At 40.5% G+C, this 17,158-nt stretch overlaps 1 protein-coding gene across 1 annotated transcript; it reads right to left on the bottom strand.

Annotated features, from left to right (window-relative positions):
- Positions 1-222: 222 nt before the first annotated feature.
- On the bottom strand, positions 223-14,356 carry LOC106560414 (calcium-activated chloride channel regulator 4). The gene is made up of 13 exons (XM_045688702.1): positions 14,185-14,356; positions 13,461-13,598; positions 13,208-13,358; positions 12,936-13,044; positions 12,591-12,756; positions 12,029-12,283; positions 10,386-10,557; positions 9,970-10,022; positions 9,483-9,701; positions 8,998-9,265; positions 8,310-8,483; positions 7,916-8,149; positions 223-1,684 (listed from the first exon to the last, which is right to left on the bottom strand). The coding sequence occupies exons 1-13, from the start codon at positions 14,332-14,334 to the stop codon at positions 1,212-1,214; spliced, it is 2,562 nt and encodes an 853-aa protein (XP_045544658.1). The 5' UTR covers positions 14,335-14,356; the 3' UTR covers positions 223-1,211.
- Between the last annotated feature and the right edge of the window lie 2,802 nt (positions 14,357-17,158).

Here is a 17,158-nt window from a genome sequence, read left to right as displayed (position 1 = left end):
GCTCTAAATGACAATATTTGGAATTTGGGAGAAATGTTGTCAGTAGTTTATAGAATAAAACAAAAATGTTAATTTTACCCAAACACATACCTATAAATAGTAAAACCAGAGAAACTGATCATTTTGCCATGGTCTGTTAATTTTCTCCACAGCAGTATAGTAAAATGTCATCCGTGTATAATGAGATTAAGTGATCAGTAGCTTTTAGGGAAGTTGGTGTTATTTCCTTCGATTGATGATTTGCCTGGGCCAGGGGTTCCATGAAGAAATCAGACAGCATTGTCTGCTGCTTCAAGTGATTCTGAACAGAGCAGAGCAGATATTGCCTGTTATAACTATGGCTGAGAGATTGGCATATAGTATTTTAATCATATTAATGAAATTGGAGCCAATTCCCATATGTTCCAAGATCGACCAGAGGTATTAACATTCTAGTCTATCAAAGATTTTCTGCATCGAGAGATAAAACAGCCCAAGAAGCTGTTGTTTCTGTTGAAGCATTGTTGATATGTAACAGATGACGGCGATTGTCTGTGGATTAACGTTTTTTAACAAACCCGCTTTGGTCTGTGACGAGCAATTTGGGTAAGAAAGTCTCGAGACGGGATGACAACATTTTGGAAAACAGTTAAATATCTGTGTTTATCAAAGATAGGGGGCAATAGTGAGAACACTGGGTGGCATCCTTACTTTTTAAATTTATTATAAGCCGAAATTTGTGCTTTATTCACATCTCTCCCAAATGAGCCTTTGTGAATGGCTGTGTTAGTCATTTCAAGCAACAGTGGACCTAATTGATTCCAATATTTGAAATAGACCTCAGGGGGAATACCATCCATCCAGGTGATTTGCCTTTATTCATGTTATCCAATGCCCTTTTAAGTTCATTGAGACAGATTCAGACAGATTTCAGATTCAGAAGTTGCTATATCAGCTAATTGGTCATTACTGCGTAGTTTGTTAGCCAGTAAACGACTGGGAGCATTACCATGATGGAACTAATGGTTGAGTCTTACTCGATAGATGGCATACTCTGCTCTCTGTCTTCTCAGTAAATACAATTCTGTCTTGCCTTTGGAAAGGGTAATATATTTCAAATTCAAACAGAGAATAGCTTGCGTTGCCATTGTTTTTCAGAAAGGAGTGTTATATTAATTATAGAGTTATCTTTAGTGTTGGTAAGGCCATGGATGTATTCGTGCTGTGAATTGTTACAGCAGGCTTGTAGAGACCTGTGTCTCTGTGAAGTGGGGAGTGTTCCCGGGTCTGTTGAGTCGCATCCTGCTTACAACTAGCACAGCAATAATGACTGCAGCAGTACCAATGACTGATACAACCACTGCTACTACATTTGATCCAGAGGACCGCTTTAGGTTTGGACTTAGATATTGTGATATCGTAGACGTAGTTGTAGTTTGAATAAATGGTACAAATGGTAACATTTTTGTGGCTTTAGCAACATTAGACATGTCAGACATCAGAGAATCCTTGTCACGAGAACATACAGCAAAGAACATGACCGTCTCTGGTTCAGCATTGATGATGTAACTGGACAGGAAGGAATATTCCTCTGTAGAGCCTGCCTCTAGTGGTTGGATGTCAGAGGTGTTCATTAGATGTGCTCCACTGAAATTTCCTCTCAGGGCTTCCAAGTCCATGCTGACTCTGATCTCATAGGAATCAGCTGAAAGAAATGAAGCAGGACAAAGTGGAAAGGGACAATTCAGGTTATAACACATATGTATGAGATTCACACATGGGTATTCAATGCAAATGTCTGATCTCATCTAGAAAGTGTTATGGTAAATAATGATTTCAGGATCAGTAATGTTCATGATGAGGATAATTATTAGGGATAGACATTTGAAATGATCTGACTAATATCATGACATTTTTTTCAGATATCCATAGAGTTGAAATTAAAAAACATTAAAAAATGTTTTTATTTAAAAAAATCCTATTCACTCTCGACCAATCAGAATGGCGCTTTTCTGAGGTAGTTTGGTTAACATCAACAGCGAAAGAGAAGTCAGATTTTCTGCCATGAAAGAACTGATTATGTTACAAAAAGTGTTTTGCATTGATCTGTCAGGTATTGTGGAACCTTTGTTAGGTGAGTGCCTGGAATTACTATTTAAAAGTATGGAAAATAGCATACCGATATCAGGGCAGCCTTCCGTAATGCTAAATTAAAATGCTAATTCCCTTGAGAAGATAAGGCTTAGAAGGGTGCAACATTGCATGATGGTAAAGGGCCATACCCTGTCATGCAATGCCATCCATATTCGCCTTATGGTGGCGCTACAACAATTGATTTCAAATGCAAAAATGTAAAGGTCACACCTCTCACCCCATGTGATCTGGAGTCATAAAATTCAGTACATAGGTCCTGTTCATTACAAGGAACAAATTTACCCCATAAGGTCCGCCATGATGGATTTTCCGCCATTTTGAATTTTGTGAAAAACACCTAAATAACTACATCTCTGGAACCACTGTTCTGATCTGGATGAAATATATAGCATCTATGGAACAAGGTCTCTCAACGCTATTATCTCAAACAACATGGCCACTAGTGACCAATAAATATTCAGCTGGGTGTGACAACATGATTATTCATATTGTCACATGTTCCAAACACTGTCAAGACTTAACATAAAGCAAGCCCATTCAAATCGAACACATGGTGGCACAACAACAGGCACATATTTATATCTCTTGATCTGTTTGACTTGGAGAAATGAAATTTAGCACACATTCTCAAGGATATGAGTCTAGCTAACCTGTTAAGTATGGTTCAGAAAAACTATTAACCCCCTAGATTCGATGTCTGCGCCCCCGCAGTCAAATTAGCATAATATAAACATCCCCATAAAAATCTGTCTGTTTAAGCTAGATATATCTTTTTTGCATTGGACGTGTCTCAATCCACCACTCTGACGATGTCGTACTTCTGCATCTGCGGTAAAAGGTGGCAGAGTTAGAGCTGGGTTTGTCAGAACATGAGACATCGCGAAAATTGGTCTTCTCACAAAATCGCCCGTAGTGTCCGAAAGGTTTGGCCTACTCTCACGAACACGACGGAGATCTCTGTTTTGCTCTACGACCTCCATAAACGTCTTGTGACTCGTCTGAAGTAGGTACAGCTGATCTGCCAACTTTTGTCTGTAGCGTCCAAACAGTTTGGGCTACACATTAAAGATGAGACTCTCACGAACACGTACATGTCGGTTGTTTTGCTCTAGGATGCCCACAGGCCTCACAGGATTCATCTAGAGGTCCCCCGGTATCAGTTGAAAAAAATGAATGGAAGTACAGTATATATGGAGACTGTTTAGTGCCAAAAATAAGGGGTTAAATACATGTACACAAAAAAATATACACTACCGTTCACCTCCGACATAACGCTGTGTACTTCTCCCTTCACAGAACAGTGCAAACTGGCTCTAACCAGAATAGAAAGAGGAGTGGGAGGCCCCGGTGCACAACTGAGCAAGAGGACAAGTAAATTAGAGTGTCTAGTTTTAGAAACAGACACCTCATAAGTCCTCAACTGGCAGCTTCATTAAATAGTACCCGCAAAACACCAGTCTCAACGTCAACAGTGAAGAGGTGACTCCGGGATGCTGGCCTTCTAGGCAGAGTTCCTCTGCCCAGTGTCTCTGTCCAGCCGTTTCCAGCTACAGTAGTCATTTACAACATTAACAATGTCTACACTGTATTTCTGATCAATTTGATCTTATTTTAATGGATAAAAAATGTGCTTTTCTTTCAAAAACAAGGACATTTCTAAGTGACCCCAAACTTTTGAACGGTAGTGTATACACTGTGCCTTGCAAAAGTATTCATCCCCCTTGGCGATTTTACTATTCTGTTGCGTTACAACCTGTAATTTATTTTATTTGGATTTCATGTGATGGACATACACAAAATAGTCCAAATTGGTGAAGTGAAATACATTTTTTTTTAACATGGAATAGTGGTGCGTGCATATGTATTCACCCCCTTTGCTATGAAGTCCCTAAATAAGATCTGGTGCAACCAATTACCATCAGAAGTCACATAATTAGTCAAATAAAGTCCACATCTGTGCAATCTAAGTGTCACATGATCTGTCACATGATCTCAGTATATATACACCTGTTCTGAAAGGCCCCAGAGTCTTTAACACCACTGAGCAAGGGGCACCACCAAGCAAGCAGCACCATGAAGACCAAGGAGCGCTCCAAACAAGTCAGGGAGAAAGTTGTGGAGAAGTACAGATCAGGGTTGGGTAATAAAAAAATATCCAAAACTTTGAACATCCTACGGAGCCCCATTAAATCTATTATTTATAAATTGAAAGAATATGGCACCATAACAAACCTACCAAGAGAGGGTTGCCCACCAAAACTCACGGACCAGACAAGGAGGGCATTAATCAGAGAGGCAACAAAGAGACCAAAGATAACCCTGAAGGAGCTGCAAAGCTCCTCAGATTTCCCACTTCCTGGTTGGATTTTTCTCAGGTTTTTGCCTGCCATATGAGTTCTGTTATACTCACGGACATTCTCTCTTTCTCCCCTGACCCATCTGTCTATCTCCTCATTTGAATTCCATGCTGTCACAGTTACCAGCCCTTTCAAGCTTAACATCCTTATCATTTATCGCCCTCCAGGTTCCCTTGGAGAGTTCATCAATGAGCTTGACGCCTTGATAAGTTCCTTTCCTGAAGATGGCTTACCTCTCACAGTTCTGGGTGACTTTAACCTCCCCACGTCTACCTTTGACTCATTCCTCTCTGCCTCCTTCTTTCCACTCCTCTCCTCTTTTGACCTCACCCTCTCACCTTCCCCCCCTACTCACAAGGCAGGCAATACGCTTGACCTCATCTTTACTAGATGCTGTTCTTCCACTAATCTCATTGCAACTCCCCTCCAAATCTCCGACCACTACCTTGTATCCTTTTCCCTCTTGCTCTCATCCAACACTTCTCACTCTGCCCCTACTCGGATGGTATTGCGCCGTCCCAACCTTCGCTCTCTCTCTCCCGCTACGCTCTCCTCTTCCATCCTATCATCTCTTCCCTCTGCACAAACCTTCTGCAACCTATCTCCTGAATTTTCCTCCTCAACCCTCCTCTCCTCCCTTTCTGCATCCTTTGATTTTCTCTGTCCCCTATCCTCCAGGCCGGCTCGGTCCTCCCCTCCTGCTCCGTGGCTCGACGACTCACTACGAGCTCACAGAACAGGGCTCCGGGCAGCCGAGCGGAAATGGAGGAAAACTCGCCTCCCTGCGGACCTGGCATCCTTTCACTCCCTCCTCTCTACATTCTCCTCTTCTGTCTCTGCTGCTAAAGCCACTTCCTACCACTCTAAATTCCAAGCATCTGCCTCTAACCCTAGGAAGCTCTTTGCTACCTCCTGAATCCTCCTCCCCTCCCCCCCCTCCTCCCTCTCTGCGGATGACTTCGTCAACCATTTTGAAAAGAAGGTTGACGATATCCGATCTTCGTTTGCTAAGTCAAACGACACCGCTGGTCCTGCTCACACTGCCCTACCTTGTGCTTTGACCTCTTTCTCCCCTCTCTCTCCAGATGAAATCTCGCGTCTTGTGACGGCCGGCCGCCCAACAACCTGCCCACTTGACCCTATCACCTCCTCTCTTCTCCAGACCATTTCCGTAGACCTTCTCCCCTACCTCACCTCGCTCATCAACTCATCCTTGACCGCTGGCTACGTCCCTTCCGTCTTCAAGAGAGCGAGAGTTGCACCCCTTCTGAAAAAACCTACACTCGATCCCTCCGATGTCAACAACTACAGACCAGTATCCCTTCTTTCTTTTCTCTCCAAAACTCTTGAACGTGCCGTCCTTGGCCAGCTCTCCTGCTATCTCTCTCAGAATGACCTTCTTGATCCTAATCAGTCAGGTTTCAAGACTGGGCATTCAACTGAGACTGCTCTTCTCTGTGTCACGGAGGCTCTCCGCACTGCTAAAGCTAACTCTCTCTCCTCTGCTCTCATCCTTCTAGACCTATCTGCTGCCTTTGATACTGTGAACCATCAGATCCTCCTCTCCACCCTCTCCGGGTTGGGCATCTCCGGCGCGGCCCACGCTTGGATTGCGTCCTACCTGACAGGTCGCTCCTACCAGGTGGCGTGGTGAGAATCTGTCTCCGCACCATGCGCTCTCACCACTGGTGTCCCCCAGGGCTCTGTTCTAGGCCCTCTCCTATTCTCGCTATACACCAAGTCACTTGGCTCTGTCATATCCTCACATGGTCTCTCCTATCATTGCTATGCAGACGACACACAATTAATCTTCTCCTTTCCCCCTTCTGATAACCAGGCGGCGAATCGCATCTCTGCATGTCTGGCAGACATATCAGTGTGGATGACGGATCACCAGCTCAAGCTGAACCTCGGCAAGACGGAGCTGCTCTTCCTCCCGGGGAAGGACTGCCCGTTCCATGATCTCGCCATCACGGTTGACAACTCCCTTGTGTCCTCCTCCCAGAGTGCTAAGAACCTTGGCGTGATCCTGGACAACACCCTGTCGTTCTCCACTAACATCAAGGCGGTGACCCGATCCTGTAGGTTCATGCTCTACAACATTCGCAGAGTACGACCCTGCCTCACACAGGAAGCGGCGCAGGTCCTAATCCAGGCACTTGTCATCTCCCGTCTGGATTACTGCAACTCGCTGTTGGCTGGGCTCCCTGCCTGTGCCATTAAACCCCTACAACTCATCCAGAACGCCGCAGCCCGTCTGGTGTTCAACCTTCCCAAGTTCTCTCACGTCACCCCGCTCCTCCGCTCTCTCCACTGGCTTCCAGTTGAAGCTCGCATCCGCTACAAGACCATGGTGATTGCCTACGGAGCTGTGAAGGGAACGGCACCTCCATACCTTCAGGCTCTGATCAGGCCCTACACCCAAACAAGGGCACTGCGTTCATCCACCTCTGGCCTGCTGGCCCCCCTACCTCTGAGGAAGCACAGTTCCCGCTCAGCCCAGTCAAAACTGTTCGCTGCTCTGGCACCCCAATGGTGGAACAAGCTCCCTCACGACGCCAGGACAGCGGAGTCAATCACCACCTTCCGGAGACACCTGAAACCCCACCTCTTTAAGGAATACCTAGGATAGGATAAAGTAATCCTTCTAACCCCCCCCCCTTAAAAGATTTAGATGCACTATTGTAAAGTGGTTGTTCCACTGGATATCATAAGGTGAATGCACCAATTTGTAAGTCGCTCTGGATAAGAGCGTCTGCTAAATGACTTAAATGTAAATGTAAATGTAATGTTTTGCTTTCGCCGTAAAGCCTTTTTGAAATCGGACACTGTGGTTGGATTAAGGAGAATCTTATCTTTAAAATGGTGGATAATAGTTGTATGTTTGAGAAAATTGAATTATGAGATTTTTGCTGTTTTATATTTCGCGCCCTGCTATTACATTGGCTGTTGGTGAGGGGTTCCGCTAGCGGAACTCCTGTCCATAACTGGTTTTAAGTATGATCTCCAATTAGAGACAACAATGACCAGCTGCCTCTAATTGGAGATCATCCCAAACAAAACCCTACATGGAAATACAAAACTAGAACATAACATAGAAAAACTAAACTAGATAACCCCCGTCACGCCTTGACCTACTCTACCATAGAAAATAACAGCTTTCTATGGACAGGACGTGACACAAAGCTTGATCCCCTGCGTGTGTTATGGTATATCCTTGTAGTTAAAAATGTCACAAGGATAATTTTATTTAATTTAGACAAACTTTTTCATTGTTAAAACAGGCTTTCACATAAAAAAAAAAAAAAGAACACTCACTAAAGTAATCAAATACTAACGTCCGTTCGGATATCCGGATATTCGATTAAACCTGCCCATCCCTAGACGTTATGTAAATAGACTTAAAAATAAATTAGGTACTGTACCTGTGCCTTGATCCATGTCTTCCCCAGGTGCAGTCCAGGTGAGCATCACTTTGTCCTCCTCTATCTCTGCATTCAGGTCTGTGATTTTGTTAGGGGGGAAATTTGGAGGGGGGACACCAGGTGGGAGACTGACTGAGAAGCTCTCTCCTATGGCTGTTCTGGTGAAGCTGCCCACATCAGCCTCTAGGTCATCCTCACTGACTGGGGGCTTTGGGGGGTTCATCACTACTTTTCCTGGAAGAGAGGGAATGGGGCAATAAGTTACATGCATTCATGTTATATCGGCACCCACAGACTTGAAATATGAAAACATTAGATATCACGTTGCAACAGACTCAAAATGTGAAAACATTCAACTTGTCACCGATGAACAACAGCAGACTGGGAGACTTACCTTTGATGACATATCCTGGTACATATGGGGCAACACTGTGTCTCTTCAATCTAACTTGCCCATTATTTTTGCCTTTGTCTTTTCTTTGCACTTTCACTTTCAAGTTGTACCTTCCTTTTTTAGAAGTGGTAAAAAATCTGGAATAGATCCCATCATTTCTAAAAGCATCAGCACCTGGAAAGAATACAGATGTGTATAATCAGAATATCTATATATTTCTCTCAGACAGTGATGGAATGGATAACAATCCAAAATGTAATGTTATGCATGTATTTTACCATTCTGCTACTTCTCCATTATGGCTCTAACTGAGCTGCTCCATTATGTCTCAAACTGAGCTGCTCCATTATGTCTCAAACTGAGCTGCTCCATTATGGCTCTAACTGAGCTGCTCCATTATGGCTCTAACTGAGCTGCTCCATTATTGCTCTAACTGACCTGCTCCATTATTGTTCTAACTGACCTGCTCCGTTATTGCTCTAACTGAGCTGCTCCATTATTGCTCTAACTGACCTGCTCTGTTATGTCTCTAACTGACCTGCTCCATTATGGCTCTATATGACCTGCTCCATTATGTCTCTAGCTGACCTGCTCCATTATGGCTCTAACTAACCTGCTCCATTATGTATCTAACTGACCTGCTCCATCATGGCTCTTGCTGACCTGCTCCATTATGGTTCTAACTGACCTGCTCCATTATCCAGCAGTTCTAGCTGATATTGGTCCCCAGCATCAGACTCCAGTGTGGCCATCACATCTGCCAGAATCACTGGAACACCTTTCTGGTTGACCTCTGCATACACCAACATGGGTTTGCTGCCATCAATGGACTGTTGGCTCATGTAAGCCTTGACCGTAACTGGAGGTATGGCTTCACTGACAGCACGACTTGTTATTGTTATTGTTATAGACTGATCTGACAGTGTATTTTTTATGGTATATGTCCAATCTCCAGTCTAGAAATAAACAATAAGGAAATTGTTCAAATGAGTCAGAAAGGGTTGAGTAGTTCAGTAGTTCTTAATCACATTCACAAGATTAATGCATAGGGTTTAAACAACTCATGTTTGTATCAGGCTCTGCATATGGAGCTTTATCATTATTGATAGTATGATACAATTAAAGTAACAAAAACACTTTACATGTTCACCAACAGGACATGGAAAACAATACCTCTGCTGTCCCTTGAATAACTAAGGAGTGTGTTTTTGAAATAGAAGAAGGTTGAAAATCAATAAAATCGTAGATTTGTCCAGAAGGGCTTTTTATTTCAATATCCTCTGGTGATTGACTTTCATGGAGCACCAAAAAGGTGGTTTTATTCCCAACTGTGTGATCAACAGACACAGTTCCATTGAGAATTCCTTTTCTTCTCATTCCAGAACTATCAAGCTGTTAAGGAAAACATGTCATTTAAAAATATATTGTTAGAATGTTTGGTAATACTTAACATCTATAAGCTAATAACGTTTTTAATTATTTGTAAGCATTTATAATCATCTATACGTTTTATAAGCAATACAATTAATTATAATTTATAACAAATACAATAATTTATAAAGCATTTATAAACATTCATAAGCATTTACAATGACTTCTATCTCACCAAGATTGTCTGATGTGTGAAATCGCCGTTGGTTGTGGTAAGTGAAGCAAATACATTCACAAGTTCAGTTTGATCCAGATTATCAGATGCATAGAAATATTTCCCACCTGAAACATAAATAAGAACAAGTAGAATGAAGATAATTGACAATAAATTGAAAAGAGTATGCATACAAAATGTGACTTTCTCATCTGCCTTAAAGGGAAAATCCACTGCTGATACAGTCCCAAAATATGCATTTTGCTTCCTCGTGTTGATGTTGCCTGTGACACTTTGCTTCTTCAAAGTCAAAAATCTTGAAAACTTGACCGCTGACAAGCAAAATATTTTGGTACTGTACAGTATTAACAGTGGAATAATGAAAAATCCAAAATATCGTTTTTGAGTGGATAGTACCTTTAAAGGCTAATACAATGTAACGTCCGTGAGTTAAATATTCTTCCTATGATGGTCCTTTGATTAAATCTTACCTGATATTTCTGACATCCTTTTCAACTCTTTGTTTGCACTTGGTCCAAGAGCAATTGTATTTACAATGGCACCACTTTCTTTAACCTCAGACACACAATCTAATTCTGATTCCCCATCAGTTAAAAGGATGATTTCATCTCCCATTGTATTGCCATTGTCTTTGCGTAACTCCTGAAAATCAACATAGATTTTTTGGGGAAAACATAAAAAGGTGTAAAAAAACATAAAAAACTGACCCATGTAGGCTACACTTGCATTACATCTTCAAGGGGCAGTGCAGTTTAAAAGGTGATTTCCTGTATTTTTTTAATGTCATTTCCACACTATGAGGTCGAAATAAAATTATAATAATGCCCTTTTTGTGTAAATGCTGTTTGAAAAAAAAAATTGCTGGAATTTCAGCCAGTTCAGGCGAGGTGGAACTTTTGCCCCACATCAGGACGTCACAATGTGATCTGATTATAATAGACCAATGAATGTTTAACTGGGTAAGGTGGGGTCTGGACCACCCTATCAGCCAATCAGTGCTGTTTATGTAAATATCTTCACATTTGTTTTCTAACACTCACTTGATCAGAGGCCAAAGAAAAGTCAATAATTACAAATATATTTTGGAGTTATTTTCATTAAATTAACACACACAGTGATGATTTAAAAATACAATTACAAAGACTGCATGGGGGGTTAAAAAAATATGTGGTAGTATATTTACCTCAAAACCTTTTTTAAGTCCTTTACAAATGTCAGTGCCTCCAATAGCTTCAACTGGTAAATAGTTCACAAGTTGCGTTCTTGATTCTTCACGATGGATTACAGTTAAAGGTTTTAAAGTTGTGGCATCATTTGTGAATGTTACAATCCCAACATATGAATTATCTTCCACTATAGTTGTCAGGAACAGAGATGCTGCTTGTTGCTGTTGCAATATTCTTGAGCCCTTAAAAGTAAACATTAGAACAGTCTGATGTTAGACAAACTTTAATGTATTGATAACACAGACAAATGCTGAAGGGCTGGGTACATACCCTTAATAACAGTAACTACTAGAAAAAATATTTGTAATATTGAAATGAAAACTAGACACGGTAACAATTTATAACAACTCCACATAATAAAGCATTTATAATGGATTATTACATAGATTATTCATCATTTAGTAATCATTACTCACACATTTGTAAATGTTAGTAACCTAGTTATTCACACATTTATAAACAACCTTCAAAGTATTTAATAATGATTTAATAAGATGTTTGATATAGGTCCTTATAAACCATTTACTAATCATTAGATGTCTTTTTGCGTGACCTTATCTAAAGTGTGGGCTATTTATACTTTACAAATGTTTTGAGTGACGTGTGTAATATACAGTATATATTTCATCAGGTACTGCTGGAATGTCTACCAATGGCATGTCCTTCTTTTTGTGATAAATGACGCTGGTCACTCAAAACATTTAAAATATTTATAAAGTATAAATAGCCCACATTTTAGATGAGGCCACATAAAAATACTTACTTAATGATTAGTAAATGGTTTATAAGGACCTATATTAAATAAGTTATGAACTGATTAATGATTCATAAATGATGAATGAACAATTTACTAATCCATAATAAATGCTTTAAGTTGTGCTACCCTAGACAATTATACTGATATTGCAGTAACGTACATGCATGCTTCCTGAAACATCAAGGACCAGACAGACAACTCTCTGTCCCCTCTGCATCACAGTGAACCTAGGTGCTGGATGTGGTCCTTTCAGAGGCTGGACATTGGCTTTGGCATCCACTGAGCTTGTGAAAATAACGTCCATCACATCTCTGTTGTCACACATCCTGTTCTGTGCATTAGGGGCCTCCCTGTTGTGTGTTTTCTTGGAGCAGAATCTCGTAACCTTGAGTGTGTACATAAATAAAAGTTTGTCAAAACTGAGAATGATGCAGTTGAGAAAGACAGCATACACTCTTAGAAAAAAGGGTTCCAAAAAGGTTCTTCGGCTGTCCCCATAGGAGAACCCTTTTTGGTTCCAGGTATAACCCTTTTTGACACCAGGTATAACTATTTTGGGTTCCATGTAGAATCCTCTGGGGAAGGGTTCTACACGGAACCCAATAGGGTTCCACGTAGGACAGTCGAAAAACCCTTTTAGGTTCTTAGATAGCACCTTTTTTTCTAAGAGTGTCTTTATAATCATAACTTACCTTATCTAAACTTGGATAGGACATTAAAGATGCAGTTTTCTTCCACAATTCGCTGTCTGCTACGAACACACAGTCCTGTGTATATATCTTGGTGTTCGGGTCAATGTGTGTGCAATTTGTGTGGTTAATTCTGTTGACAATTTGACCATAAAGCTCTAGGGAACATCTGTGAAATTAGTAAGAGAATGTTGAGAATGCACAATGAATGTGAAACTGGTTCAAACAAAAGTAAAGATAAAACTGCAAAATGTACAGTATCTTCAAATGTCGTACATGATCTGATATTAGTTATACTGTTACTGTGTAGGACTGGACAGTGGGAAAGAGTTTAAGAGACAAGGTTACCTAGTTGCCTGAATATCACCGTGTGCACCCTTGTAGAATGGCTGCCCGTCATCATATTCATCATAAACTCCCCATCTCAGGTGAGCCCATTCATGCACAAGAACTTTACCTAAGAGACAAGTAATTCATTTCCTTAATTTCATAAGCTTGTGAGCCTACTGTAAACTCGGTCTTGTTAATTTATTCAGGATTTATTTATTTATGATTTTAAAGAATCATAATTGTTATGTGTTTAAATTACTTAGACTTCTGTTTATGGTGGTACCTCTTACCTCTGGGTCCATACAGTTTAATGAGTTCATCATCTAACATGAATTTAGGGGTCAAATGAGTGTACCGGCTCTCAGATCCACATTGACCATACTGCAGGGTGTAAGGTTGATCTCCATATGCACGATTTTCCTCATTAATGACTATGTTGGCCTAAAATAGAGAACAAAGCCTTTTAGCAATGAAATGCTATGCTGTCTGAAAAATATTGCCAGGAAGCTTCATCTGTTGCAGTTATAACAATAATATTCATACTTTTTCATAGGTTTCAGTCTTTGTTCTTCCATAGTCTCCTTGAGTCCAGTTTGGTGGCACTAGTATTGTTATCTCTTCAAAGTAGAATTTGTCCTCAGTGGCTGTAAAGAGTACGGATGACGCATTGCTCACCATTTCCTGAAACACAAATTATATACGTATATTGAACAATATTTGACAACAAATGTGTTTCTTCTTGGTTTATCTATACCCTTTAAATCACTTATCCAAACATACTGAAGCACTTGCGAGGTAAACGTGAATGCTGTATACCAGGAATCATTAACTAGATTCAGCCGGGGGCCAATTTCTTTCTTGAGCGGATGGTTGGGGGGGCCGCAACATAATTACAAATAATTTGTAGACTGCAAATTGACCACAAGAAGCCCAAACAGATATAATGTTTGGCTAAAACATAATCATTTCAAACCTTGCTTACATTTGTATACGATCGCAATTGTTTCTATATTATGAGTGGGAATACTTGGGAACAGATTTCTTCAATTAAAATCATTTGGAGCTGATTTCCTTTTCATCTTTTTTTTTCGCAGTCTTATGTCCAACAATGATTTATTTATTTTATAATTATTTTATTGTATTTTTTGATCAGAAAGATTTGTGAGGCCAAATAAAACCACCAGTTGGGGATCCCTGCTGTATATGTATACCTAAAATACGTAACATGGAAGCAAATTGTCTCTAACTGTTGGTTTATAATCTTTACCTTGATTCTCTTGATGAGCAGTGGGTTCTCAGGCACCACTGGGTTAATAGCAATAAGAACATCTGTGTATCCATTTCCTTCCAGCTTTATCCCAAAGGTAGATCCTGACAAGAAGACCAGCAGCAACACAACCACTGCTTCAGAAGCCATGGTGATAGATCTGCTGATATAACCGGGAAAGCGTTCATAAGTGAAAGGATTTGACTCTACTGAGACACAACACTTGGGGCGTAGCACAATGTTGTTTTTCTTCACAAAAGGGCGGATTCTTGCAAGGGACAATGAAGCTGTATTTTACCACCAACTCGCATGGTTCCTTGATCTCATCTATATAGGTTATGCATCAAAGTAGCCTATTTTGCATTGATAACCAAATACAATCTCAGCGACTATTAAAGATATAAACCAAACAATATTGTAGCCTTCTTAGAATCCCCCTAAAAGGTGTCTTGTTTAGAAGTAATAGTTAGTGATTACATGCTATTTTTTTTTGTAACATTTTTGGTAAAAACAGCTGCGAGTCATGTGCTTTTTCTCCATGATGACGTTCTATTTTTTGCCAATATGTATGCTCATATTACTGTCGTGTCTTTGGCATCATTAAACTGAAGATTTATTTATCAAATAACTCTCTGTAATTGTTATTACGCGATTAAACTGATTAATTTTGTAATGGTAATTAATTAGGAAGTCGGGGCACCAAGGAAAATATTCCGATTACGAAGTTATAATTTTCCTAATATAACTTTCAGATATCATAATATCTGATCTATTAGTCTTCGGATGAATGATATATTCGTTTACCTCGTCAGTCTCATTCCAAACGTCGTAAATTGTTGGTTATCTGCACAAACCCAGTCTTCACTATGAGTCATCCATACATCAATTGTCTTAAAATCATTTATTTACTAACTAAGTAATTCACAGAAATGCATACAAACAGTAGATATCATTACAAAGAAATGATAAAGGAATGTGCCCTAGTGGGCTAAACCGGCATGGCGGTTTGTTAGACAAAAGGTTGATAAGAGTTCATAATTATAACAATTGAAATGCTAATCCTTTGCACATGAACGCCCACTCATTCGGGAACAATTGCAATCAATATATATATATTTACGCTCAGTGTGTCGTCAGGATCTTTGTTGAAAAGTTATTTTCAGTTGGAGAGTTTTGCTCTCTCTCTCTCTCTCTCTCTCTCTCTCTCTCTCTCTCTCTCTCTCTCTCTCTCTCTCTCTCTCTCTCTCTCTTGGTTAGAATGGATATTTCAAAGTGACATTTATTAATGTCGTTATAGGACAGATGTTTCGTCGGTCTTCGCGTTCAATGATACCGAATTCCTAGCTGCAGACTGGTAATTAATATCAAAGACTTGTTATTATTCTGCCGGTATCGATAGTCTAAGAGTTTAACCACGTGGTATGGTTAAAGTTCAGAACGAGGAATGCATGGTCAAACCTTGGCCCTCTCGTTATCGAGGTAAGCTGCTCTCCAACCTTTAGCCACTCGTAATGGAGGTAAGCTCGGTCTGGTGATAGAAAATCTGGGTGGGGGTTATATTCGGAACATAGAAAAGGCTGTCTCATGACGCCAGGTCCCGTCTGGTCACGGGGGCGTGCCGATAACTTGGTGAAACTTTAAACAGAAATACAATTCTCTCACATTAACATCTTACAAGCATCCCAACATATTCCAAATAGCTTTATCCTTATTCATTCATTTTATACAACCATTAGATGTACGTCTCACAACTGAGGCTATTATATAAACAGAGCCATGGTAATGTGGCCGTATTGTCTCTCATGAGCTTCACAAAATTGTACCAAACGGACCAGTTCGTAGCTGGATTCTTCACCGATCTTTTATACATTCTCCAGAACATAAATGTCGTTCGGTTCTCCAGTCCTGTGAGGTGGAAGAATTCCTGGGTTCTTTCTATGAAACCCACTCTCTCTTTATACTGTGGCCATGAGGCGGGACATTTTCTTAGGAATTTACGACCGCTCTCTCAGAGCCTGTGTGGGGGAGACAGAGGTAGGGGGATGGTGCATAGAAAACCCAAAGAGGGCAACGTCATGACATTACTATGAGCTCCGACTAATGGTACATGGGCCGAGTCCACTTCAGCTTATCCGGCCCAATTAACTTTTGCAGGAGCAGGGCCATTTGAGGTTTTTATTAGGCAGGTGATGAAATACCGATAAAAAAATAAGAAAAATGGAATGTGATAGACTGTATTTCACCTCCAAGTCATTGGATTTGCTAGGTTATTAAAAGCACACATTAGAGAATGTCTGAAGATATAAATGCTTTTGCTTTACTACAGGCTATGGCAGTGTTTTTCGTAGTTGCAGTCCACCCAACTGAAAAGTGCACATTCACTTCCATAACATTTGTTCTAGGCTACCAGCATGAAAGCTAAACTGCACATAAATACACATTCTTAGAACAAAAGGTTTCAAAAGGGTTCTTCAGCTGTTGTAATGAGGGTCGTATAAAGGGGACCAAGGCGCGGCGTGTAGAGTGCTCATATTTACTTTAATGATAACATTTAAACAAAAACAACAAAATGACAGCCAACAGTTCCGTCAGGTGATACTCACAAAATGGAAAACAACTACCCACAAAAACCCAGGAAGAAAAACCCCTACTTAAATATGACCTCCAATCAGAGGCAACGAGGACCAGCTGCCTCCAATTGGAGATCAACCCCCCCCAAACATAGAAATAGAAAACCTAGAACACAAACCTAGAAATAGAAAACATAGAAAAACACAAAACACACCTTGTCACGCCCTGACCTACTCCACCATAGAAAATAATCTCTTACTATGGTCAGGACGTGACAGCTGTCCCCAAAGGAGAACCCTTTTTGGTTCCAGGTTGAACTCTTTTGAGTTCCATGTAGAACCCTATGGGGAAAGGGTTCTATATGGAACCCAATAGGTTCCAGATAGCACCTTTTGTTCTAAGA

Source organism: Salmo salar, chromosome ssa10, assembly GCF_905237065.1.
Source record: "Salmo salar chromosome ssa10, Ssal_v3.1, whole genome shotgun sequence".
Lineage (NCBI taxonomy): Eukaryota > Metazoa > Chordata > Actinopteri > Salmoniformes > Salmonidae > Salmo > Salmo salar.
Note: the sequence above shows the minus strand (reverse complement) of the source record. Positions and strands in the feature narration are given on the sequence as shown.